Here is a 26249-nt window from a genome sequence, read left to right as displayed (position 1 = left end):
AATTCATAGAAGACGGTGCAATTAAAATCGAACACAAAAGAATGTCTACCTACTACTAAACAGACAGAACTTTTTAAAGACTTCACTTGAGGTGAAACTAAAAAGATGCAAACCAACTCACTGAACGAAAGTAAATAAATGTATATCAATAATCATTTAACAGGTAATATGTGAGATATTTCAATAACTCTGTACTTTTACCAGTAACTCACCGGAGATGCAATGAAAGATCAATTTAAAGGGGAAGCTCTATACGTCTAATTTATACATTCTTGATAAGATAAGTTCAACCAATGAGAAGTTTACGACATTAAACACTTAACACTGTTACTTTCATGTACAAATGGGAAAGTTAAGTGTATGATTTTAGTTACAAGTGTATATACTGATAGAAGTGCGAAATGTTAAACTCATCACGGTTGAACGTACTCCACAAATCTAGCCACATCGATGTGCATTTAGGGAAAAAAGTATTCATATTTATACACATGATAAAAGCCCCAAATTATGAAGTGGGTATAGACTTGTGTAAAGCTTCAGAGATTAGAGAATACTTGGTACTTGTAGATGATAGTTTTAAGTTACAAAACCTAATGTTTCTTAAAGGGCAATGAATTTTTAATTGGTACACAAATGCATGAAAACTCCGTTCATTAAACCTTTTGTTAATTGATCGTTGTTTTTTATTCTCATGGATGATTCAGTAAAAAAAAACATCCTTGTCAAAACTATGAGGACGGAAGCTTAAATTAAATGACTTGGAAGAGGCGTAACTGAAATAAATATACTTAAAAACAGGTCAAGGACTATTTTTAAAACTTTTTCTTCATAATAAATGTAGTCTTGTTAAGATTCATGGCGGAAAGTTCAAGATATAATTAAGAAATTAAAAAAAAGCCTTTCATTAGTTCAACGACGATCAGCAAAATTGTCAAATGATATAAAGGAAATGAATGTTAACAAATAACTCAAACAAATTATTAAAACCTCTTCAAGTGGAATATAGATGTTCGATAATGGCATGATCGAATAACCCCAGACAACGATTTTTATCTTTCTGTTTTATTTACAAATCAAACTAAGAAGAGAAATGTAGCTTGAGCACACTAGCAAAAACATATAATGTCTCAGGGGATTAAATATCACTTTTATTTATAATAGCCAGTAAATGTTACATGTATTTAATACAGCCGGACATATATTGACGAACTCGATGCGGTCAACATTCTGACTAATGGTTTGGTTGATTTATTCATTGAACGAAAAATGAAATATTTGAATATGCTTGCTAAATGCACATGATTTTCATGTTCATTTTATCATTCCTTTCATGTTCATCGCTTGGATATAGCTAAAATATTGCTGCTAGGGCGTTAACAAACTGCCTTTCGAATGTCGAAAACCCTAAAGTATAAATCGCGCGAAATGTTGCGATTAAGATTTTTCACAAAAATCTAATGACGTCGGACTAAGGTAATTCAGTAAATTATAGACATTTTTTACGCTCCAATTCTTCATAAGTATCTTCCAAATGAGCGTTCAAGTTAAGGAAATTCACAAATTTATCTTAGAAAAAACGAAAAAGAATACCATATGAATTCAATTAAAAATCGGTATCTTCGCCAATTTAATGACAAGAACGGAAAACTCTTATGAAAAGGAAATGTTTTAACCAACGGCCAGGAGCTGCAAAAATAGGCTAGAAATGTGTGAATATAGAACCTACAACGATAGGGAGTAGATTTTGGAAGTTTCTCACTCAAAAAGGAATTCATTTTCATAGTGTCAAATTCGAAGCTTGCCCAGATCCTGTTTCTCTTAATTCGTTGGCGTCTTTTGGCTTTTGTGCATGGCGGAAATTGTAGATACCGCCTTCTATTACATCAGCAGATTTTAATGAACAGCAATGTAAGAAACGAAAAAAACGTCGCTTTTGACCAATGAGATTTTATAGGCAATTCGATAAAACCACACAACACTAACAACCCTTTTCTAGTTATGTCGGCCAATCAGTGGCTGAGAATTTAAATATCTCTGGAGACGAGAAATATTCTTCTCACTACGGCCAAGGAGTGTAAAAAGCGGTTAAAACATGAACATAAATATTTCAAAACGCAGTAATAAGTAATTGTGTGAAGCAGGAATAGTAAGTCCTTGACGTTCGCTTTATGCAATAATAGCATTACGAAAATTACTAAATGAGTTATACCGTATGGTCGTATAAACCATCAGCTCCAGAGTTTAAAATTTTAATTCTGGCCGGATTATCATATGTTAAATCAGACTTTCTTGTAGAAGATATATTCAAATCATATAAGTCTGTCATCTGTACTGCAGTAGCCGATTTAACAATGCACGAAATGTCATATTCATCGTTGCCACATTTACTCGCCATTCCGTAAATGTTTCCGGTGCTTTTAATTTTTCTGTTTGAAACATTATTCAACATGTCGTAATCCTCTTCAGTTGCAATAACATATGTAGCGTCACTTTCCCATACTTTATGATGATCCTCATTCTGAACTACAACATATTCGGATTTCGATTTATCAAGTTTGTTTTCAGTTATATAGTGGTAGTTTGTGTCTTCATTTTCGTCACAGGTCTTCAATTGCGCCTCAGTTAAATATTTTTCCTTACTCGCGCGTTGATTATGTACTTTTTTTCTTCTGAAATGAAAACAAATACAAGAAAAGTCAGCTCGAAATTTTGTATGTCTATGCTTCATTTATGCCTGGATATTTGTAACAAGTTCTGATTCAGTTTTCACACCAAATTCATCACGATTAACACTGAATGATTTTCCCATGTCCAAGTAAAATAGGCACTCAATGTCTGTTAGAACAGCTCGGTCATGCCCCCGCTTTCTTCATCCTCTATAAAGGATAGGTAAATGACTGTGGTGTAAGAGAAGACATTTGTCTAACTTTATTACCTAAGTAATTACAGTAAATCTTGTCTAAACAGACAAATAGAAAAACTGATCAGTTTGAATACACATGTTTTGAAGTCCGTTCATATTTTCTTCAATACTTTTTTAACCTGTGTAAACCGAACACGTCTTAATGTCTGATTTCATAGAGGTTCGGTTTTAACACATGTCACTCTACCAATGTCAGAATCTAGCAGATGCTATTACAAAAGTGATACACCATTTCCTGTTTGTCTTAATACATTTATCACATACTAGTGAAAAATTTCTGCATTATTATTTGCAGTATAACTCCGAATAATTTTCTTATCAAACACAATACTCTTCCCAAATCCCTTTCGAAAAGCAAAATTTGTTTGGTCTAGATAGTATTACAAATGTTTCTAGTTTAGACGGTTTTGCGGAATTTCTTAGATTAAATTCCGACAAGTTTCACTTCAATATAAGAGCGTATGAATTCATTACCTTATGAAATACACAGTCACTATAACAATCACCATCAATGACACAAAACCTCCTATAACAGCACTTATAATTGGTCCTGAAATATTCACAAAATTATCTAATCATTTACGAGAAAACAGGTTATACCGAGCATTGCACGTGCGAATAACTATATATGTCCAACTAACCAGAACAGGTTTCAAATAGGTGTGCAGAAATTGATTAGGGAAGGGCATACAAAGTTAAAGTAGCATTTAAATTGATTTTAAATATAAATATATGCAGTTCATAACAAAAAAACAGAAAATATTCACAGTATCTTGAAACGATACGCTCAATTATTTGTTTTGTCTACCTATCATTGCTCGCTTTTTTCTGTTACCTCCTTTTTTTTCCAAGATTGAACTAATGTATAAGTGCAATGCTCAGTATTTGGTTGTGCATTACTCATATTAGATTTTGTAAATAATAAAAGATAAACGTATCGATGTATGGCTAAAATTTTATATTTTAAAACATATTCAAAAATTGTGTTGTTTTGAAATTGTACTGATGTCATATGATCAATAATACACGTTTTTATTTGCCAAAATACAAATCATTACTTTACTTGAGTAACACTTTAGGGAAAATTTGAATGGAAAACTATCATCCCCACCATGAAATATAAATCTTTGAGTTAAATTTCTAATGCAATATTTCGAAGTGCAAAACATTGGAAAATGATCGGAAAACAATATTTGATATCTCCTGTATGAAAAATTCCCAACGATGTTAGAACTGTCAAATTTGCGACGCAAATTTTTGGTCGCTGCCTCCGCGGGACTCGAACTCGTACCGTTGTGATATCTATGGCAACACCGCCTGCACCAAGTCCAGCGCCCTAGACCAGTCGGCCAGCTAGGCTATATAAAAATATAGCTTTCGCTGGCCGGGTCATTCCTCCTCGTAGGATTAATTTAGGGCTGTAACTTAGTACACGATGTATGGTAGTAAGGAACAGTTCATTTTAGATGTTATTATGTAGGATAGAGGATCAAATTAATGATGCATGTCACAACAAATCAATATTATACAAACGTCTCAGAATGTGACGACTCTATTCGCTACACTGCTCCATCGGATCAAATTGATACAGGGAAGATACATAAACGTATAGAAAGGTCTGAAAAATTCCCAACGATGTTAGAACTGTCAAATATGCGATGCAATATATATATTTCTCATTTCATCTTGTTTTCGTTTGGATTTGATACAAAACAGTAAACAGCAAGGCTTTTAATTTTATTTACTTTGCAAAGGCAATAATACGTACATGTAACCATAGTAGAACTTTTCAAACCCAAGAAAGAAGAATGTTGAATTTATGTTCACGGTAACTCAAGTGAGAAATTGTAATTTTTAGCAATATTGGTAATGTTGAATAATAGATCATAATGATAACATCTCAAGTAATTAAAAACTTGGGACAATATTAAAAACAATTGATACAAAATGTCGTTCAATGTGAATATAAAGCAATCAGTGAAATGTACCTAAATGCACTACAACATTGTTTCCTTCTATATTTTTGTCATCCTTTGTGTTGTCTGAAAAAAAATATGAAAAACTACCTTTTTAATAAAAATTCATTATTCAGAAAAAAATATGATACACGATAAATCGTTTTTCATACTATTAACTGACACTAACTATATAATACATCAGCATAGATGCATAAACGAATCTGTTCTCTCTCAGATCAGAACCATTGCTGCACAAGACGTATTTAGGAACTGTATTATTCGTAATTTGTGTTCAGTAACGGAAAAGTGCTACTTCATCGGATAATATAATAACGACATTTCACAAATATGCATGTGCACTATGCCCTGACTATTTCGTTTACCACTTAATAAATGTTGCATACTTACAAGTTCTACAAACAAACCATTTCATCTTAGAACAGCAATCGAACCGAGTTACAATGATAGACGTTTTCGAATCAACCCTTTTCCCAGAGAAACAAGACAAGGGTCGACTCGTCTTCTGTTGTTCTGGAACGAAATTTGAAGTTTTTGATTTTGTCATGATGGGTGCATGTACTGGTGAAATAACGTAAAAATTATTGCAGCCGCAATTTTTCATTTGCAATGAGACTTGTTAATAGATATATTGAGCTTATTACATAATACATATAACCACTTCTGTCATTTCTGATATGAAAATATTTATTGACCATTACGATTCATGTATCAACATATGCGTCTATTGCCGTTTTAAGTAGTATTTTGGGGAAGTTTTTGTCATTTAAATTTAATTATTCTTTTAAAGAGTCAAATCTTAATTAAACACGATGCGATTAAAAATACATACTGTATTAAATTGATTGAAAATTTGAAAAGTTTAATATACGTTCTGCTAATTGAAGATTAGATAATAGAAAATTAGAATTCTTCGTGGCTAATCTCCATACCATTAAAGCGATTCACTGTTATTTCTTCACGGAAGACATTTGTCCATTTTAATTGATCATTATAACATAATGATGGTGAAACGAGTAATTTTTTAATATCCAGGCATTTCCTTTCAGCAATTTTATAAGTGATGGACCAGATTTGTCCTTCAGGCGATTCACCGTCCTCTAAATGAAAGCACAATTTTCAACAAAAATTAATAATTAGTTTTGATGATACATGTACCGCAAATGTGGATTATCACAATTGCATACTATAATAATAGACATGAAACCGTTTAAATAATCATTGGATTTTCATTACTTTTATGTCAAAATTATTTATACATATCAAGTATACGACTGTATGCTATATTCAAGCATTTGAATTGATTTGATAATTACTTTTCCTCAACAAAATCATATTTTAGGAACAAATACTGATTCATAGTTTTTACTTTTCTTGATTTAACCAAATGCTTGACAATAAATGGCTTATAGGGTTTTTATTGTGAAAGATTATTTTGTACAAGACATTGTTCAAAAGATGCCAAGGTATTTGGGACATTTGTTATATTTTATGGGTTGTCTATGTTTGTGTTCTTTTCTAATGAAAAAATATCAATTTGCTGATAATAGGTTATTATCCAATCGGTGTTCTTTGTTGGTGTTCATTTTATTTTCTTTTGTGATTTCAAGTTAATTGGCTTTAAGAATTCATTTTTAATGCTTCTGTTCTAGTTCATGTATGTTGTACTTTCATCTGAGAAATTAAACGCCATTAAAGAGCACGACGCTGTAAAACTGACTGTATTTGAACTGAAACAGAGTTACATTACACTGTAAATTTAAGTCAGAACTGCAAACACTCAATGGATTCATTAGAACTCGATTGTCGAACTCTAGCATTAGAATAACATTATTTAATGTGTCATCAATTTCAATTTGTAGACTATGACTCAATAATTGGAATAAATATTAAAATGATGACTACCCGCTTGGTGTACCCAGCTCATGCTCAAGCAGTTTTGGTTTAAAAAGGTTTGCTTCTGCTGTTTGCTTTTTTAATATGATTCCTCAACCAATTCTGTGTCATTGTCATGTGTCTTTTGCATTCCTAAATTTACTTGAGCGATATTACATCATTATTTTAATTTTAATTCAACTGAAACTTTGTTGTGATTACTTACACACATGCACTCCAAGATAAAGCATTTCAATATCATTAAACTTTAATTAATCTTATTGATTGTGATAATACAAAAGCTTACTTACGGCAGAGAGTCTGTATTGTGGCATTTGACTTTGAACACATCTGGGGGTGGTATTCAATATGTTGTCCAAACTTGCATCGTGTTAACAAACACTTCATTCCTAAGTCTGTATTGTGTCCATCAAAATCAAATCCTAAAATTACAACTCATGAAAGCATAATGTTAACTATTATAATGCATCATTTCTTGTTTGTTATTACGACAAATTACATCAAAAAACGTCGTTAAATGAAGGGTATCGCCCCCTCACTTCAAAGGTACACTTTTCTTATCATGTGCAGACCTTTCTTTAATAATTTTGAATCGCCTATACACATTATCTCGACAGTTATGTAAAATTTGGAAACATTAAATTCTGTAAAAGGCTTTGCGTTGTTCTTCATGATTCGACAAATCTCAGCCCTTTGTGAAGTTGTGATATTACTAAACGTAAACTTTCTTACGTCTATAATACATCATGTAGTCGTTTTGATTTTGCTGACAACTAGTTAAGCTGGAGTTTTCAGCAGAATGTATTTCTTCTGATTTCAAACACTGACATTCTTTATTGTGCCTCTAAAAAATAACATTTTACAAAATTCATACCCTCACTCTAATAATTGAAGATGACAATGGAGTAAAGAAACATACTGACCTTTCCGACGCAATAGTTTAACTGCAAATAATGTCAATTTTTTCACGTTCACCATCAGTGAACATGCATAACAGTTTGTTTCTTTAATTTTAGTTTCGTCTACAACTATGAGTAATAATTGCGTTTGTTAATTGCTCGTTGTATTGATGTGACCGCTGATTTACTGATTATGACGCTATAATTTCCATATGTAAATCAATCACCACCGGTATGTTCACGCCGTAATGGTAGCTGTAAAACCTAGATTTAACCCACCTTTTCACTTGAAATGCCTGTACGAAGCCAGGACCATTGCCGTACCAGCTGCTCCGGTGATGCAATATCTATTTTACCAGATTTGTTTTGCTTTGACTTGATTATGAATTGGATTTGTGTTCGGTAATTTTGTTGTTACACTTATTCAAAACCTCACTAATAAGCATGATATATTTGATAAAAATTAACACATGAGGCTAATAGTTTGTACCATCAAGCATCATGACTATGATGTATCTGTGGCATTAATCCTTCTTTGGTACTATCATTAAATGCTTCTTCCCAACAAATGAACACACACGAAACAAAATTTGTAACAAAATTAATGTATACTGACAAATGTTAATACTTAGAATTGTTTTTTTTTTTAAACAAATCTACATTAGTGTACAAAAATAAATACTGAGAATGTAAATCAATTTGAAAACAAAATCAGTAAAATTTGAGACGACACAACAGGTCATTAAGCAAAAAGTCGATTAGTTTATTATACTATACTATTCTTTGTAGGATTGTTTATGACCAACAACAAAAAATAAAAATATTTAATTTTCTCGTTGTTTGCTTTGCATTTTAAGTCCTATTTCTAATACATCAAGCTATTTAAATCATAAAAATCCTCCAATATTTTTTTTCAAAATTTTATTTTTATTTTGTTTTAAATTCAATTGAATGAACTCTAAAGAAAAGAAAATGAATATAAACAATAAATTATTCCATTAAACAAAATTTTGTGAGGTTCCATTACATTTAAAAAAATCATCATTTTTATCAAAGACAACAGTGCATTCTTCACAGATTTAGATTTGTTTACCTAACACTACATCAGACACAGTATTAAGTGCAACATTTACATCAAATAGTTAGTGCTGCCATCTGGTAATTCTGCAGTAAGGGAGATAGCAAATATTATAAAAAAATATTATAGCAAAGATGTCTGAACCTATAGGCATAGATTTAGAGAAATAGTCCTCTCTAAATAAATGATTAAGTTCTCATATATAAAAAAATAAGAAAGGAAACGAAAAACTAAACAATAAAATTCACAGGAAAAAGAATAGTAACAGCAAGTGCTCTTAGAAGTGTAAACAAATTCTACACCACCAATGACATCCGTCGCATTACAAGTAAGATTAATCCTGGTAGCCATCAAGTTCGGCGGGTTTCTAATCCAAAAGACGTGAAATCGAAATAAAGATATCGTGTCTCATATGTATGATAAATCATAGTCGGCAATAAAAATATAAAGACAGCTATTCAGCTTAAGGTTACCGGTAGGGTGGGACACTTACCCTGCCAGTGCACCTGGACCATGCCCTCAGTTCATAGTGGAGTCCGAGTTGCTAAATCACTTTTTTTGCTTTGTATGTATTTTTTGGTTGTTTTATGTTCTTTGTCGTGAGTGTCTGTTTTCCATTGTCTGATCTTTGTCACTGATTTCCGCTAGGGTCTTTGTTCCATCGATTACTCTTTTAAACGTCTGAAGAGATGATAGAAACAGACTGAATAACACCCTGATTAAGAAACGTATTTGACAGCATTTTTTCTCTTGTGTTTACTTGTGTTTAGCATTTGTGTTATTTCTTGGGTTCCGTATCATCTGAACTGTCTTTTAATTGGTACGCTGAATAGCCGCTTTCAGGTCTTGTACATGGAATTTGATGTATATCAATTTTCCCATTAGTAACACTTTTGTATATGTTTGTCGATAAACAAATCATTAAATGAATAATCAAGAGAACCAATATTCTAGGGAAATCAAAAGAATGTGAACCAAAATTATATATACAAAGTAAGGAAAGTAAATGAGCAACTTGGACTCCACTAAAAAGTGGGAGCATGGACCAGACGTACCAGTAGGGTAAGCGTCCGCTGCTGTTCTAGATACTTCCACCGTGAATGCTTCGTTTGGAAGTACTCAGACAAAGATATTATATCTATATAACAAACAATTGAAGGACTGGACTAGTCGCTTCTCCATTTTTCCTGTAATTATTAAGCTTTTTTCGTCTATAGAACTGAGTTACACATAGTTTAATCAATGATATATTCTAATAATCTGTCGGAGCGTTTTTCGTCAATCTTCGACGAAGATATTGTCGACCAGATGTTTAATTTGTTTTTAAATCATAAGGCATGTAGTACTTTTTAGAATCAGATTGGTTTCAGAATTAGTTCTTGTCTTTACCTTATACTTGACATATGTAGCACTGTAATGTTCTTAGCAAATTTAAATGGTTATGGAGTTATTTTAATAAAATCCATTAATTTTTTCAAATGTAATATCATACCGAAAAGCCAAAATAGGTTGCATTGCTTGAGGTTCGTTGGCAGTATATTTGACAATTTCCGATCGTTTCCTGAGACGTACTTTTTGAAGAATTCTTCATAAAACATCCTGGAAAAAATATTTTTAAATGTTAAACGACTTGGTCTCGGTGGCATTACACGTCATAAACAAGAATTATTTCAGAATATCTTGTTTAAATCACCAGAAAAATTACACAAATACAAAATGTAGTATCAAAGTCGATCATCCAACATCCTGACTCATTGCAAAATCAAATAGACAAATAGTCGTGAAGTAAAAAAGTAGTGCTAATGTCTTTTATTTTTGCTTACTTAAAGCATAACTTCGCGATCTTTGTTTCAAACTTTGCATATGCATTTGGACCACTATACTGACGAATAAAAACCAACTCTTACATCTTAAATAGTCATAATAAGTCGACAATTGGCATCAAAATATCAGACCCTTTACTAGGTGGCGTTGTAATCGATGTGGGCGTTGACATCGATATGTCTAATAACTGCAAGGCCAGAAATCGAAGTGACCCAATATACACCGATTAAGTCATTAACAAAACGCGGTGCAAGGTGGCCGGTCAGTAACTCTGGTAAAAGTATTTTATCATCCCTGACCCAAGGAAGAAGTTTTCACTGTATCAGCAATGGTTGTTAAACATTAATGTCCACGTCACAGCTTTAACATACGTATACAGCAGAGTCAACTTAGTCTGCGAAGATCACTTTGAAGAAAGCTGTTTTGAAAGAGGTCTGATGATCATTGTATTTGTATTTCTTCTTCTGTTCTTTTAAACCACCGTTATTAATAATAATTTTAAACATTTCTGGTACTAACGCATCATGGTGGATTTTGACGGTTGTAAGGTTTAAAAAAAGACAGAAACAAATCCACCAAATAGTGAATCGCATTATATTTCTCCGGAGTATTGCCATTCTCCATGAACTTTTCGATTAGTTTCAATCAGCACAAAAGTACGATTTTTTCTCATGTTTCGCGAAAATGGGTATGTTACAATGTGAATAGAATTCAGCCCACTATGTGCACAATTTATACGAAATATGTGTCATGCTTCTAATTATTCTTCAATGTAAAAATGAATTCAGACTGCCGGATTTAAAAAAAATGTAATTTATTTGACATGGAAATCCTTTCATTTTTACATTTGACACGACTATGACAAAACTTCGTAACACTTTTTATTGATCATAAAATATTTAGAATATGTTCTGTACCAAATTCTAAATTCTTTCCAACACTTCGGTCGTATTCGTATGCCGGGTGTCATACATCAAAGTTAATTATCACCCACCTTTTCCTGTGTTTATCGCCCTTATTTTTTGTGTATACTTTTTTTTAACTGTCGCTCGTGTCATTTTTTTTGTTTTTGTTTTTGTTTTTATTCTTGTTTTTTTTGTTTTTTTCATTTTCTGCTTTTTTTTCATGTTTCACGGTTCAAACCTATTTTTTTTGCGTAATCGATATAACCCTACTTGTAAAAATCGCAAATTTGCACTTTAAATAACATTTTTAATGTATCTTATTTCTATAGGTTACACTATTTTGTTTAAAGTTGAAAGGTCATTGAAAGAAGTATCAATACGACCATAATGATAATCTGAAATGGTAAAAAGTTACATATCTAGCGAGAACGAAAATTTGCTCAATTTTCTTTGGCTTTCTTCCTTAATAGAAATATTGTGAGAAATATTGATGGTAATATAATAATTGTAAAGCTGTGAGGAAAAAAAAACAAGGGTTAACAAAAAGACAAAAACATAATATTTTTACAATAAAAAACAAATATTGTTGTAAACTGATACAATAAGTATTACCAATAGGTTCAATCCAAGGTGTTAGTTCCGGGTACTTAATTATTCCTGTCCAAAACTCATTAGTTCCTAAACCCTCTAGTTTTTGCAAGGTTGAGTGTTCGTATTCAAGTCCTAAATCCCCACACTCATTCGATGCCTCCTTCCAAGTTACACCCGTCTTATTATTCTTTATTTGAAGTATGTACGTATAGACTTGAAATAAAATGTGAAATCAAAATTGATTATTTGATACTGCACTCTCCTAAAAACATTCAACATTTGAAGCTCTTTCATGTTTTAAATATATGCTGATACAGTACATGTAAGATCAATGTATATATGGATAAAAAGAATAAAACCAAGATGCAATGGACTTTCACTTCATATTTATGTCAGGTCTGCATTGATACAATAGAAACACAATGACATTATTTCACACATGATATTTTTATTATATTTATATCTGACAGAATACAATACATGCTATTCGTGAACAAGTGTACCCTTACCTCACCATAGTCAATTCTTTTAGGGAGATAAATTCATCGTTATCTATTTCCATACATGCATCAATCTGTTAATATTATATTATTATATATAAGTCACTTCATATTAAAAACAAATTAGTGTATGTTTAAAAAATAATACATGTCGCAGACTCACCTTCACGAAATGAGAGAACGCATGTTACAAAAAATAATACATCCATCTTTTAATACACTTAACTGATATTTCGGGATTGCTGGTAACAAAATAAACAAGGAAGTCCAGATGAAGTGGCTTTTTCTTTTTCCCATTAGTAGTGTTATCTTCACACAATTATCTATTTTAGGTTGTTTGATATTAAATGGGGATCTGTATTATAGATAATAGTGAGTCAGCTTGTACATCCTGGTGTGGCTAATATTGTACTAATAGGGTTACAAAGTTGTGCTATCATGTGTATCTATGTGTAATCACGTTCATTGTGTTCATGGTGTTCTGAGTAATCTTTAAGTTCCATCTAGTAACGACTTTCTAGGGGATCAGGAGTAATCATTAAGTTGTTTTTGTTATCATGGAATATTCATTAAGTTTTTTGTTTTGTTATTATGAAGTAATCAGGAAGCTCCTTGTAATCATTGGTATGTTCAATGATACAGTCCCTGGACTTATCAACGTAAGCATTTGAAGGATCAATGACCAGTAACTGAATTATCTCTGATAGATCGAATAAATGACCAGTGACCGATCTCCTCACAGTTTCATCATGTAAAATGATGGATGATCGGTTTGAGAATTTCCATTGGAACGAATCCATATAAAAACCATAATCAATTTATTTTAAATTGAAGATATTAAATCAGTGTATTTTATTTTGTTTGAAATAAAGGACATATGAATAAAAGTAATTAATGGATGATTAAATACATTGAATTTAGTAGATATGCGTAATGATTGACAAACGAAACCACGGATTCCGTAAAACATATTTACGGCTTAGTGGTAACATGATGCGATCACCGGATCGATGACTGATCGGAAACTGAATGTGATCAATGATCGTTCGCAATTATAAGCGCACGTATTTCTTCAGGTACTGTATCATTGGGTTCCTTCACAACATGTTTTCTTGGATTAATGTTACTTTGTGTAGAGATTGTAGATTATTGTAGATTTAACATTAATAAGTATTTAAAGTAAAACGATGATTTAATTTGGTTAACTATAATTAATATGTGAATTATCTTCCTTAATGCTAGATAGAAAGAGTAATCAAGGGAACCAAGGTTATAGCGGTTACCAACAGAATGCAATCCAGGGACATGGAAAACAGACATAAACAACAAAGAACATAAAGTAACTAAAATCATACATACACAATAAGAAAAGCAAAGGAGCAACTCGGACTCCACTAAAAACTGGGAGCATGGACCAGGTGCACCGATAGGGTAAGCGTCCTCTGCTTTTCTAGAAACACCCGCCGAGTTGCTCATAAAATGTCAAGTCCGGGGTAGACAAACGAGGAAAGGAAAACTATGACCCGTTGAATAATTCAGTTTTCATGGTGCAGATGTATTATTTAATGTAGTAGTTGTGATATTTAGTATGTAATTCTCATTTTATAATAATTGATGCAGTACAAAACAAATAGTATTGATATAGAGCTTTTGATTGAATATATATATGCCACTTTGTTAGTCAGTGCAATAGTAAACACGAAATTTTAAAAATCATCATCATATCCTACATACATGTAAAAAAGAAACCACATATGCCCATCCACTAAACTTTAAAAACACATTAAATGCAATGTATACATGTTTTAAATTTAACTTTTATGTAATTTTTTTTTATTTTGTTTTTTATTTTGTTTTTTTTTATTATTGTTATAATTTTTTTTTGTTTCTTGAAGTAAATTCCAGTACTTCCAAGGCTATTTGGTTTGCAGGAAGATTAGAAAGATAAATAAAATATTAAAAAAAGTGTGGTGAATCAGGTCCCCTGCATAGAAAGTTTTGGGTGTAGCAATATCTCTATTGATCAGTTTGTCTGCTTGTCCTTCCACTAATCTTTCAACAGTTCTTGTTAACATGACTTCTCCAAAAAACTTTTATGAGATTTTAATGACATTTTATGGGACATTTAGGCATCATATTTCAATATGCATGAAGGAAAATAAATATTATCAGAAAAATCGAAAGAGAGATAATCCAACTTAAAGGATTTACATTTGAAAACATGTAGCGTGACTCCTCCTAAACTGCTCATGATATTTTGACGATTTTGTAAAAAAAAGTATAGAATACCCTATGTAAAAAACTGAAAACACATGCGTAATACATGTATATTTTGTACATGAGTTTTTCGTACCATGCGTATTACGTATGTCTTTACGCATGCACGTTCATCCATTTTCCGTATTTTTCATTCTCTTGCATTTGTTGTTAATAAAATAAGATGTAAGTTTTTAAGTGTTGTTGCATTAAAAATAATTTCATGATTTTTTTATTGATAAAAAGAATAGGCAAATGCATTTTTCTCGAAAAACTATTAAAATGCGAAATACTTTACTGATTTGTTTTAATTACGTATTTCAATTTCTTGACATTAAAACGATAATCACCTTTCCATAATGATTGACAATTATGCTTTTGAAAGTATCAGTTTAATACTATACATTTTACTTCTATGCAGTGAGACTATTCAGTTTCTCATACTCATGTTCTATTGAAATAGTCATTGTATTTACATATACTTCAAAATGTCGGTTCTGACGTCCTGCGTAATTATTTATATCATTGTTGAAGTCATCTTGGTATGTAAAATTGCGTTGTGGTTTAACATCAGTTTCTGATGGTATTTCAGGTCTTGTGCAACTTTTGTCGAATTGAAGAGACACGGATGCCTTTTGTTTTGTTTGTGAGTCCTTAGGCTCTCTTTTCCTCCGAAGATTAAAAAGAAACATCGCAATTCATAGTGACAGGTTTTCTTAATAACAGGGTTCTGTAAAATGTTTTATTGTATTTTATATTTTTACATTGATTTTTTTAGTAAAGATAAATCTTCAATTAGCTTCAATAGCTTGATGTTTCATTTTTTTTTAATATCGACAAACGAATAAGTATATTTAATTTCACTGTTTTTAATTTCTGAACTTTAAAAATAGTACTCGAAACTTTAAAGAATCTGTGTTCTATTTTAAATATATGTATCTGTTATTTGTATTTGACAAAACTTTTCAGCAACATAAATTCCTTATTACTATATGAATCGTTGGCATTTTGTTTTTGATAGTGTCTTAATCACGATTCAGATCAGGTGAGATCGCGAAAATATAATAGTTGTACGAAGTTTTTATAACTATCAAAATTTAGCACGTGCGTCAGTTGATGAAGTGATGTAACAATGGATAGTTTGCATACATTGCATCACAAGAATAATTTGCTGGCGTAATTTGTGCTTTATTCGCAAGGATATTAAAATTCTTAAATGATGGGTTACGACATATTTCTGATTCTGCCAGTTCTCTTGAAGATAATGCAATTTCAGTCCCGTGTAGCGAAAATGTAAGAAAATACCATTCTTTTTTGAAGTCCAAAAAGAGATCAGGATTAAACTTGTTATTGTCTGTTAACTATCCATGTGCTATGTTTGATTTTATGACAGCACGTTAAGGTATATAATGTACCAGTTTACAAGCATTATTCACGTATATGTATAATTCGTAAGTAGACAATTTTCTTCTCTAGTACGACAGCAAAGGATACATAGCCCTGCATTCAGAACTACTGTACATGTACGGCATTGCATTAGTATTTGTTCACAAAATATTTACAGTAATTGTTACAAGTCCAAATTTACCGGTTTTTGAGAGAGAATAAAACGTTATACGTTATTCTATTGGCCTTCATTTACTCTTGATCATAAATATGGAATACGTTTAATTTTTTGTCAGTATGTATCTTCATTTCTTTCTTCTGATTTAGAAAACGTAAAATCAGTTTATAAAGGTAAAATATTATCATGTCGTGGCCTTATACTACTGGTGTTGTTTAAATATCGATTAAAATAAATAGTATCACGAATCTGTCCAATCACGAAAGGGCGGCTATGCATAAAGATGTTCTTCAGAGTTCTTTATCTGCTGTTCGATGTTATCCAGCTGATCAATATGCCACCAAAAGTTCCAAAGCACAAAGGATGGCAAACAGAAGATTTGCGCCACTCTGGTTTCACCAAGGATAAAATTACCCTCAATATGCGCCAAGGTACATTGTCAAAAATCCTCCAGGGCCAAACTAAGAGAAGAACCATGATACCACGAAAGACGCCGCATTTTGTACTGTATTTGTAGAAATAACCGGAAGAAATCGTCATCAATCTTACGACTTCAATGGCAATATTTAATTAATACAGAATTAATGTTAGACTTTCACGCATTACTGTGTGTAGACGATTGCTCAGTCGGGTCTTAAAGCATACCGATCTGTCCACTGATATCTGATTAAGACTTAAAGAAGCAAAGACGGCAAGCATGGGTGCAGTTACACCAACGCCCAACTTTGAGATACTGGTGTCACCTTATCTTCACTGGTGAATTCAGGCTTTACCCCATAGATTTGAAGGAAAGGTGCGAGAAAGGCGCTAACAGTGTGAACGGTTCAGGTAGGACTGCATTGTTGGTACGTACTATGATGACTGGACGTGGTTCTTTACATATTTGCGGTGGAATTCATTACGGTGGGAGAACTGATTTAGTTATGCTCCGAAATACCGTCATTGACGAACGTTATCGGCAATTCCTCCAAAACAACTAGTATTCTGTATGTAAGGCAACATCTCCGCAGAAACTTTCTGCTACAATATGACAATACTTCGCAATATCGTACAAGGTTAGTACAGAACTTTATTGACCAGCAGCAGATTGGTCAGTTGCCTTGGCCTCCGTATTCTCCCGCTGATTACCAGATAGAGAATTCATGGGATATTCGGGCATCAACACCAACAGACTGATTGAGAAAATGTCAATATTCAAGCCATATTTGCTAGTCAGGGGTCTACGCTAAATGTTTATTATATTTTGTCATTTAAAAAACAAGACATGATACAATTATAGTATTTACGATTTTGCACGAAAATCTAATGTAAAATTTGTAATTCGTTAACCTAAAAAATCAAATTCTAAACAAAAATCCCCGACTTTTTAAATGTTTTGGCGGTAAATTATGGTATTTGTTAATTCATTTTTGACAAACATAACTTTTTCCTTAAACAGTTTTCTATCTGCAAACTTGTTGATCATAAATAATATACATTCCATATTTATGATAAATAGTATAAAAGAGGAATCCTACACAGATAATTGGCGCATGCCTGTTTCAAACTGACCCGATAAGTTCTTGTTTTAAGTCAAACATTATCAGCAAGTACTCATCAAAGGATTTTTCACAAACAATACACAGTATGTTAATGTAAACATTAGATGAAATGCTAGGAACGATCGGCAATAACTTGTATTTACACTATTTACATCTCTTCTATGGAATGGACTTTCTACTCCCATTACCCCCATTCCCGTTTATATTCAAAGATAGAAGAATTTATGTTTACAGAGTGACCTAACTCTGCAAACAACGAAAATGACAACCGCCATAATCGCTATGGCCCCTTCTATTACTCCACTAATCAAAGGACCTGAAGTAGTTTGACATTGTTTTTGAATCGCACTGCTATTGGATTTCATAAATAGTATTATCTGACAGTGTGTTTTTTATTATTCGGGGGAATTCTTTTTTAGGACATAGGTAATATAATATTTACAAATGTATTTCGAATTGTACTAGTTTTTTGCTTTAACATATAAATAAATATTTTTCAATAACACACTGTAAAGTACTTTTATTCGTAGCATCAGAGTATTGCTACTATATCTTTGTTAAATGCTACCGCTTTTGCATTTTCTGTATATACATCTAGAATTGATAAGATACCGCAAAACTTTTCCTGTTCGTAGGGGAAACATTTTTGTGGTCTTCGTGGACTGGCTAAACCAAGAAATTTGGTTCCCGACGATAAGGAAATTTCCGATTCGTGTGTATGGTACAGTAGTTAAATCAACAAATTCAAGAATCTACGAACTGATCATTTTCCCCTAAACCACAAAAATGTAGCCACGCACAAGATCTTATCTAAGACAAAATGTGATGACAAAAACTTCAAGGATAATTAGTGGACGATGTTATTCTTCATGACATCAAAAACATTTTCAGGATTATAAGAACAGAAACTAAAAACTGTAAAGGGGTGCGCTCATGTGTAACGCGATCAGGTGTAACGGTCAGAGTTTTTATTACTATTCACGTCTTGAGTAGTTTCTTTAACTGGGGTTCTTTTAGGGGAAATTACGTTTGCGTATGAATTTGTAACATTCGTTTTTAATTCAGATATACTTTTCTGAATATTAACAAAAAGCTTATTGTGGCGAGAAAATTCATCATCAACTGTTTGACAAAGGCATTGTACACTTGATAACTGAATTCTACAACGGATTTTAAATGCTGATTTAAAAGTTTATGGCTTGCATCATACTGTGTGAATTTCCTAGTGCAGTTTTGTGAGAGGTTTTCGATCTTTCCGATTAGGATCTACCTTTAGTTTATTGTCCTCTTTCTTTAGGATGTCTATTGTTTTCTTATTGTCTTTATCTGTTTTTTTTTCCAAATCACTAAGTCTCTGTAGTACTGTTTGTAGATTAACTCTAGTTTCAATATCAGACAAAACAGAGTTGCAATTGGGACGACGGGTCTCATTTGCCTGTTTGTGTTCGTCTTTGCGAAAAACTTCATAAATGTTACATTTGTCGCCATTTAGAAACATGTACAGAAGGAAACAATCCCGTGCTTACTTTTGTGTAGACGTGCCTTTTGTTGTACTAATCTAGTAAAAAGGGACCCTTCAGGACAACCATCCAATGACTTTGCACGATTGACGAGTATTGTGCGATACCACGTGGTTGTGTTTTCACATTCATGTGTAAGTTCTGTAAGTTTAGAAGTGTATTTTCCTTTCGGGAGGTTTAACAGTTCATTGTCTAAATTAGTCATAAAGTTTTTATCTGGGACGAACTCTTGAGATAATGGTAAGTCATTTAAATCAGTCAATGTATTACCGGTACATATCTCTTTGTTTGAATTTTCGTGAACACGAATCGGGGTTTGAGGGTTGGTCAACATATGAAGAAATTCACTATTCTGAGGGGAATACTCCCAGAAGGATGTCTCCTTTACATGATGTATGACTGGTAAAGATGTCAATAGAGTCAGCTATCTTGATTCATAATAACCCCACTGTTCCTTAATGGTCCTTCCCACAACGGGCCATGTTACCCTTTAAATTAATGGGCAATTCCAATAATAACTACCAAGTTAAAGACTAAACACTTTACATGAACAAAACAAGCTACGTATATACATTTGAACAATATGCATTACACATACATGACCTACATGCGAACAGCTGAAGTGTGTCATTGCAAGGTCTTTCAGTGACAATTACATAAACAATACCAGTAGTATTTACCCGTCTACCAGAAAGGCAGCTTATTGGTTCAGTTTCGTTTGTTTCTTCTCAAATATGTATATAGGGAATGACGTAAATTCTGCATGTCTGTTTATTTTCGAATATCATAAAAAATGTAACATGGACATAAATAAAATAAAAAAAACCAAGCAAATCAAACAAACGATAAATCAGAAAACGACACAATGGGTAGGGAAAAATAAACAGAACAAAAAATAAAGAACGACAACTACAAACACAGTTTTAAGCATTACAATACGATACTTGTAACTTGTCTGTTCGATGAAATACACAGATATATTTAGCTAACCCTATTAATATAAAAAAAAAAACACATAAAAGATTCGAGTTAATATGAACGTTTCTCGATAGTTAATTTGTCTTACATTTACACACGTTGTGATATTGTTGACAAAAGATCGTACATGTACTTAATTATTTTTGTCGTATTGCGAAGATTTTTAATTTTTCTCTGTTAAATAATTCGCAATGTAACCAATGATTTTTTTCCAATAACAACTATTCAAACTCAAATTAACCAAATGAAACTTTGACAAGTACTATAAACTTAAATATACATGAACGTGCGCAGTCTAAAAGTTTCCATTCCGAAGAAATCAAAGATGTTAAATTAGCCTATAAATCTTAAAGATATGAAATCCACAAAGAAAACAAAACATTTTATTTCTTTTACCATACCAATACTTTATCTTCGAAAAATTCAAACTGTATAAAATGCTACAAATTGGATGCATTTGAACCCACATTGTTGTCTTTTCTAGTGTGACAATTAAAGTGTGTTTCAAAATTTCAAATATTTGAATTAAACGTCAATTTCTTTTCTTGATTATCAGTGTGTTGGCATATGCTTGACACGAACTGCAAATAAATATCTTCAAATTTTCGTAGTCGTATATGTTTAAATGGAATATATCAATGAAATGTTAAAAAAATATATCAGACACAAGGGGGATATTTGAATTTTCAATACCTTTGATGAGTGCGAGCATTTTAAACCTCAAATTTGAATACAAAAAGTAAAAATTCAATGGGTTTTTGTTTGTTTGTTTATTTGTTTCTGTTTTTAAGTTTTTATTTGTGTGTGTGTTAGTGTTTCAGTATGTTAGCATAATTTTGGCATAAAAAGCAAAAGAAAAGAGTAATCAAGGGAACCAAGATTCTAGCGGTAATTAATAATTCAAGGACAAATAGCAGATTTGGAAACTAGACATAAACAACAAAGAAAGCTGGGAAACCTCTTAATATTATATCCATAGAATATTAAAAATATATATATATATATATATATATATATATATATCAGAAAAGAGAAATATCAAAATTCAGAAGAAAGGGCTAAAAGCTGTGAAACATCTTTAAATTTTGCTAGTAGAAGATCTAAATATGAAAAGATAGCCATAAAATATATATACATACAAGGGCAAGTACTCCATTGCATTGCAAAACCTCAAAATTGGATGACAAACTATAGAATGAATGCATTTAGACCTATATGGTTACTTTTTGCTAGTGCAAAAAGTTGTAACCTTTGTTTGGAAACCTTAAATATGTTAATAAAAAGTAAATTTACACTGCGTTTTGTTTGTCTTTCAGCTTGTTAGAATACTTTCGACGTATACAGGAAGTATAAGTGCTAAAACTATGAAACAACTGAAAATTCCTTGTTAGAAAATCTGAATATGTAAAATTATCCATAACATTCTTTTTTTTACTGCGTGCTATTATCTTTTCTACGAATATATCAAAATTGGATAAAACACTATAAAATGAATGCATTTAGATATATTGTGATACTATTTTCTACCATAAATTTGTTTGAAAACCTCAAATATTAAAAAAAAAGTAACTATCTACTGTTTTTGATTGTGTATGCGTTTGTTTTTATCTTTTTAACGTGAATAGCCAAAAATGTAAAAACCTTGAAACGTCTTCATGATTTTTCAAAATAGAAGACATGAATATGTATGTTAAGTACAAAATGCACTCATATGACATTTGAATAATATTTTTTGTAAAATAAATTTTAGATTGATACATCATTGATACAACGTTAAATATTCTCGAGGGTATTTTCGGACGAATTTATATTTTTATTTATTATTTTTATTAAAACAAAAGAGCCTCGTGCAGGAAATTGATCATTTCGAATTCGATCACTCGGGGTATAATAAATGTTTTGAATTGCTCTTCATTTCGCCACTTTCGCCGCAATTTTGTTAAAAGAAAATTGTTACAAATCAGGACCATTGATAATAATATTTGATGTAGTTATATCCTTAATCTTTTGCAATATTACGATATCAGTTGTTCTAGAGCCAACATTATAAACATTTTTGTCTGCTTAAATTAGATTTAGATTGAAAGCCAGAGAATGCCAAACAAATAGAAGAATTATCGTCGGAACTTTCAACCTGAATTTAAGTTCAAGTTTTTACTGTATTTCTACTTTATATCGGATGCACATATTCCAGTCTATATTTTGTATATAAACCTAAACTAGTGGTGCATTTATTGGCAGGGTTAATATGATTAATAGATGGTATTCCTGTTTCAAATTAAATTAAACTAGACTGGTAATGCACACCCGAATTAGGAACACATGTAGTACCCTTAAAAGTGACCTTTTCCAAAAATTTTATAATATGGGCTTTGTAGCTTTAGATTTTTTTGTCTTGTAACAACCGCATTATTCAACGGCGGCATAAATTCAGAGCTTACACGACTTGGGTGTTCCAATTCATATCGATATAATTCTATCTGGCAACACTAGTACACATTATGAAATAAATTGTGCAACCGAATATTCTGTACGCTTTCTGAGGGAATAAATCTTTTCCTTTTGCGATAAAAGGACCAGGAAAGTATAAGTTAAAGTACTATCATGTTATTTATTTATTTAGAAGAACTTATTAGAGCTAACCCCAGCTAGTAATTAGACTGTTTACATACCCTGAAAATATTCAATGATTATTTCCTCTCGAAAAACTGAAGTCCATGAGTAAACGCCTTCTTTATTGCAAGCAAAGGGGGGTGAGAGTGTTTTGTTGACCATTAAAATTTATGAAGTGCTTTGTCGTATGCCAATCCCAATACTGAACCAGGGGGATATTTACCATTGTCTGAAAGAATATTAACAGTTTCTGTATCATTTCATACGTACTTTGATCACTATTATTTTGTATTTACGGGGATATTACAAGATTTGTTTCTAATTTTTACAAGTGACACAATAATCAGCACAAACCTTTTTGATGGATGTGTCACCTAACAAGATACGTTGGGTGTCGATCTTTATCCTTTTAACGGACACCGAGTGGCGTATATTTGCGTAATCGGAACTGCTTGGTTTAATTTTTTATGCCGTCTCGTTTGGTTCATATTACGTTGTTTAGAAGGACAAAACAAATAAATATACAATATGACATTTCAACCTTATCAAAATCCTATGACATGACTGAAACATAAAAACAAGATACGAAACAAACACAATCAACTCAAGCAATGTGGACAACAGATCGACGACATAAACAACGGAAGATGAAGCAAACAAGACAATACAAAATATAAACTAATGCACTCGCATTATGAATATGAACACCTACAACAAAAGATGGGATTGACATCATTTGTTACGGTAGGATATGAAATCATGTGGGCATCAATTTAGCATGACCATGACTGTCAATCTGGTAAGGCGTTATGACTTCACGAGGACGAGGATAAGGTGTCACTTATTTATAGGTTAAGGTGTAAGTAAGCATCAGACGAAGGTTTTTCAGTTATCAGTCTGTAGATTTCCAACTGATATATGTAGATCAACTGTGAGAAATATCGACATCAAGGTCTTTTAGGGGAAAAGTCTTTTCCATGTAACAGAAACTAAATAAAATTGAATAGTCGCTTCTCTTTATTATAATATTCCTTGTAAATGAAATCTTGGATTCATACCAACTTAAAAATACAGGTCGGCCAAGAGTTGCGTACCGTTCTTCAAGACAGATATTCCAATAATCTTCCAAACTCGACAACGATTATGTCGATTAGAAATGTCAATACATTAACAAGATCAAAGTCAAAGTACTTCTTGTTATAATCATTCGGTATTCACGAATACAGTCTTTTCTTTACCATATACTATATGATAACTTTCCGTTGTTTTGTACTGAAATATTGGTAAATAAGATCACGTAGAACTGAAACATTGGTAAATAAGATCACGCAGAGCTGAATGTTAAAGTGAGTTGTACAAGGTGCATAAACTAGTTTTTTTGTTTTGTTTTGTTTTGTTTTGTTTTTTGTTTTTGTTTTTAGTTTTTGTTTATTTTTTATTGGTACTATTAAAAATACGATATCAAAAGAGAGATACGTCTGTATGTCATTTGATTTTTTTTCTGAAAATGTATTAGATTGATGTTACTTGCAGAGTTGATGCAATTACAGCAACACATTAGTTCATTGTACATGGCTACACATGTCAGTAAAGTTGTAAAGATATTGTAAAAGATTTAGTACTGGCAATATTCCCAACATAAGTATAATACTAAATGAATGTGTTTAGTTGCTAAGTGAATTGTCATGACCCATTTCCTGTATTAGACACTCGATGTCGTTGTGTATTTTGTACATATACAAATAGGTGTTGTAAAGGACTTCGTCTGCTGATACTATGACATATATGTCACGAAGATCTATATATAGTCTTCTTGTTCTACATATCGTCAACGATTCATGTACGGCGCGATTTTAGAACTTCTCGAGTGACTCATTTGAGGAAACTTATTAAAAATGTCTTGATCTTCTTTTCTTAGTTCCTCTCTTCTTTTTAAACTCTTCTTATAAGTTAAAGCTAGTGTCGAAACAAAAAAAATGAGAGATACATAGTATCTGGTAACTTACAATTATGACTACAATAAGATAGCATTTCCATAATTGGTAATTGTATATGTAAAAGTCCGCACCACGGACCGTTGCTAATGTAAATTCTTGCTTGTCGCATTTCCATGGAGACAGCAATATACGGTCTTTGCACATTGATGCCATACATTTGTGTTGACTATCGACTGTACCATTATGATCAAAACCTTTTGAAAAACAAAATATCAGTAAAAGAATAAGACTTTTTTTTCATGTGTAGTGCGTAAATAATTTACAACATTCCGTATTGATTGTTAATTACATCATTTTGTAAACAGTAAGCTTTTTTTATATTACGCTTGCAAATACGTGTGAACACAGATGCATTAAACAAGTGTTATACTTCAATTTCTCATCGTTTGTGTGCACTAAGTACTTGCATTCAATACAGATTATATATTGTAAGGAATGAAGTCACGCATGATTTGACTTATTCTCAGACAAACTGTTTTCTTAGAAACCTTTTTATCATTTAGAATTTCCTTGAATGTTTGATACAGTTGGTTCTTACGTTTATACAGTAATCTCAATACACCTGGTTTATCCCGAAAACCAGATGAAGTATCATTTTGATATACTCCTTTAAAATCATCATCTGCATAGCACTGACATTCCTGTGTACTATCCTTTTAAAATGAGAAGATGCATAGAAAGCAAAATATAATAGATCCACACAAAAGAACAGTGTACTAGTTGTTGAAATGAGAAGTAATTGTCACTTGTAGTGAAACTCACCAATGCTACAAAGGCTATGAGATGAGTCTTTTGATATAGAGAATAATAAATATAAAATTTGTATGTTTGCGTTATAATCACCATGTAATTTATCTTGTCTCTGACTTGTAATTTTAAGTTAATACTTTTTTTTCTTTGGGGAGTGCGGAGGGCATTTCACCTCAAAAGGATTCACATGGAATATGTTTGTAAAGAAATAAAGAGCGAGACGCCAATTTTATTTTAGTGTACGTTAAGCAAATATATATTTTGTTGCTTCTTTCCAATGCAATCCACTCCAAAAAAGGTAAACCTAACCAAAATGTTTGATTAAATACAAAAAAATAACGACAGTAATTAATAGATATGTACTTTGCAACTTATTTTTACACTACTTATGCGTTTTATCTTAATGCAATTTTTATTCATTGTAATTTTGATATCAAA

The 26249-nt window shown here is 31.9% G+C and overlaps 1 protein-coding gene across 3 annotated transcripts; it reads right to left on the bottom strand.

The window, feature by feature from the left end:
• Positions 1-1046: 1046 nt before the first annotated feature.
• LOC148598457 (uncharacterized) lies at positions 1047-12954 on the bottom strand. Of its 3 annotated transcripts, none has more exons than XM_088560801.1 (10): positions 12756-12949; positions 12114-12305; positions 10265-10371; positions 7528-7639; positions 7086-7217; positions 5832-5999; positions 5290-5412; positions 4912-4965; positions 3398-3473; positions 1047-2669 (listed from the first exon to the last, which is right to left on the bottom strand). In XM_088560801.1, the coding sequence occupies exons 1-10, from the start codon at positions 12799-12801 to the stop codon at positions 2204-2206; spliced, it is 1476 nt and encodes a 491-aa protein (XP_088416927.1). In that variant the 5' UTR covers positions 12802-12949; the 3' UTR covers positions 1047-2203. The 3 variants fall into 3 exon arrangements, with proteins under 3 accessions (XP_088416927.1, XP_088416928.1, XP_088416929.1); XM_088560803.1 differs by lacking the exon at positions 1047-2669 and adding an exon at positions 2700-2876 and having other exon boundaries at positions 12756-12954; XM_088560802.1 differs by lacking the exon at positions 5832-5999 and having other exon boundaries at positions 12756-12951.
• Between the last annotated feature and the right edge of the window lie 13295 nt (positions 12955-26249).

This window comes from Perna viridis, chromosome 14, assembly GCF_037379345.1.
Source record: "Perna viridis isolate PV_CMFRI_1.1 ecotype Kerala chromosome 14, ASM3737934v1, whole genome shotgun sequence".
Classification (NCBI taxonomy): domain Eukaryota; kingdom Metazoa; phylum Mollusca; class Bivalvia; order Mytilida; family Mytilidae; genus Perna; species Perna viridis.
Note: the sequence above shows the minus strand (reverse complement) of the source record. Positions and strands in the feature narration are given on the sequence as shown.

What these genes read in the sequence shown, in the direction of transcription:
- LOC148598457 (XM_088560801.1), bottom strand. Translation starts at nt 12,801, where the DNA reads ATGGATGTATTATTTTTTGTAACATGCGTTCTCTCATTTCGTGAAG. An exon ending in CAATGTTGTAGTGCATTTAG is followed by an intron (nt 3,474 to 4,911) that starts GTACATTTCACT and finishes TGAATATTTCAG; the next exon opens with GACCAATTATAAGTGCTGTT. An exon ending in GTGACTGTGTATTTCATAAG is followed by an intron (nt 2,670 to 3,397) that starts GTAATGAATTCA and finishes TTTTCATTTCAG; the next exon opens with AAGAAAAAAAGTACATAATC.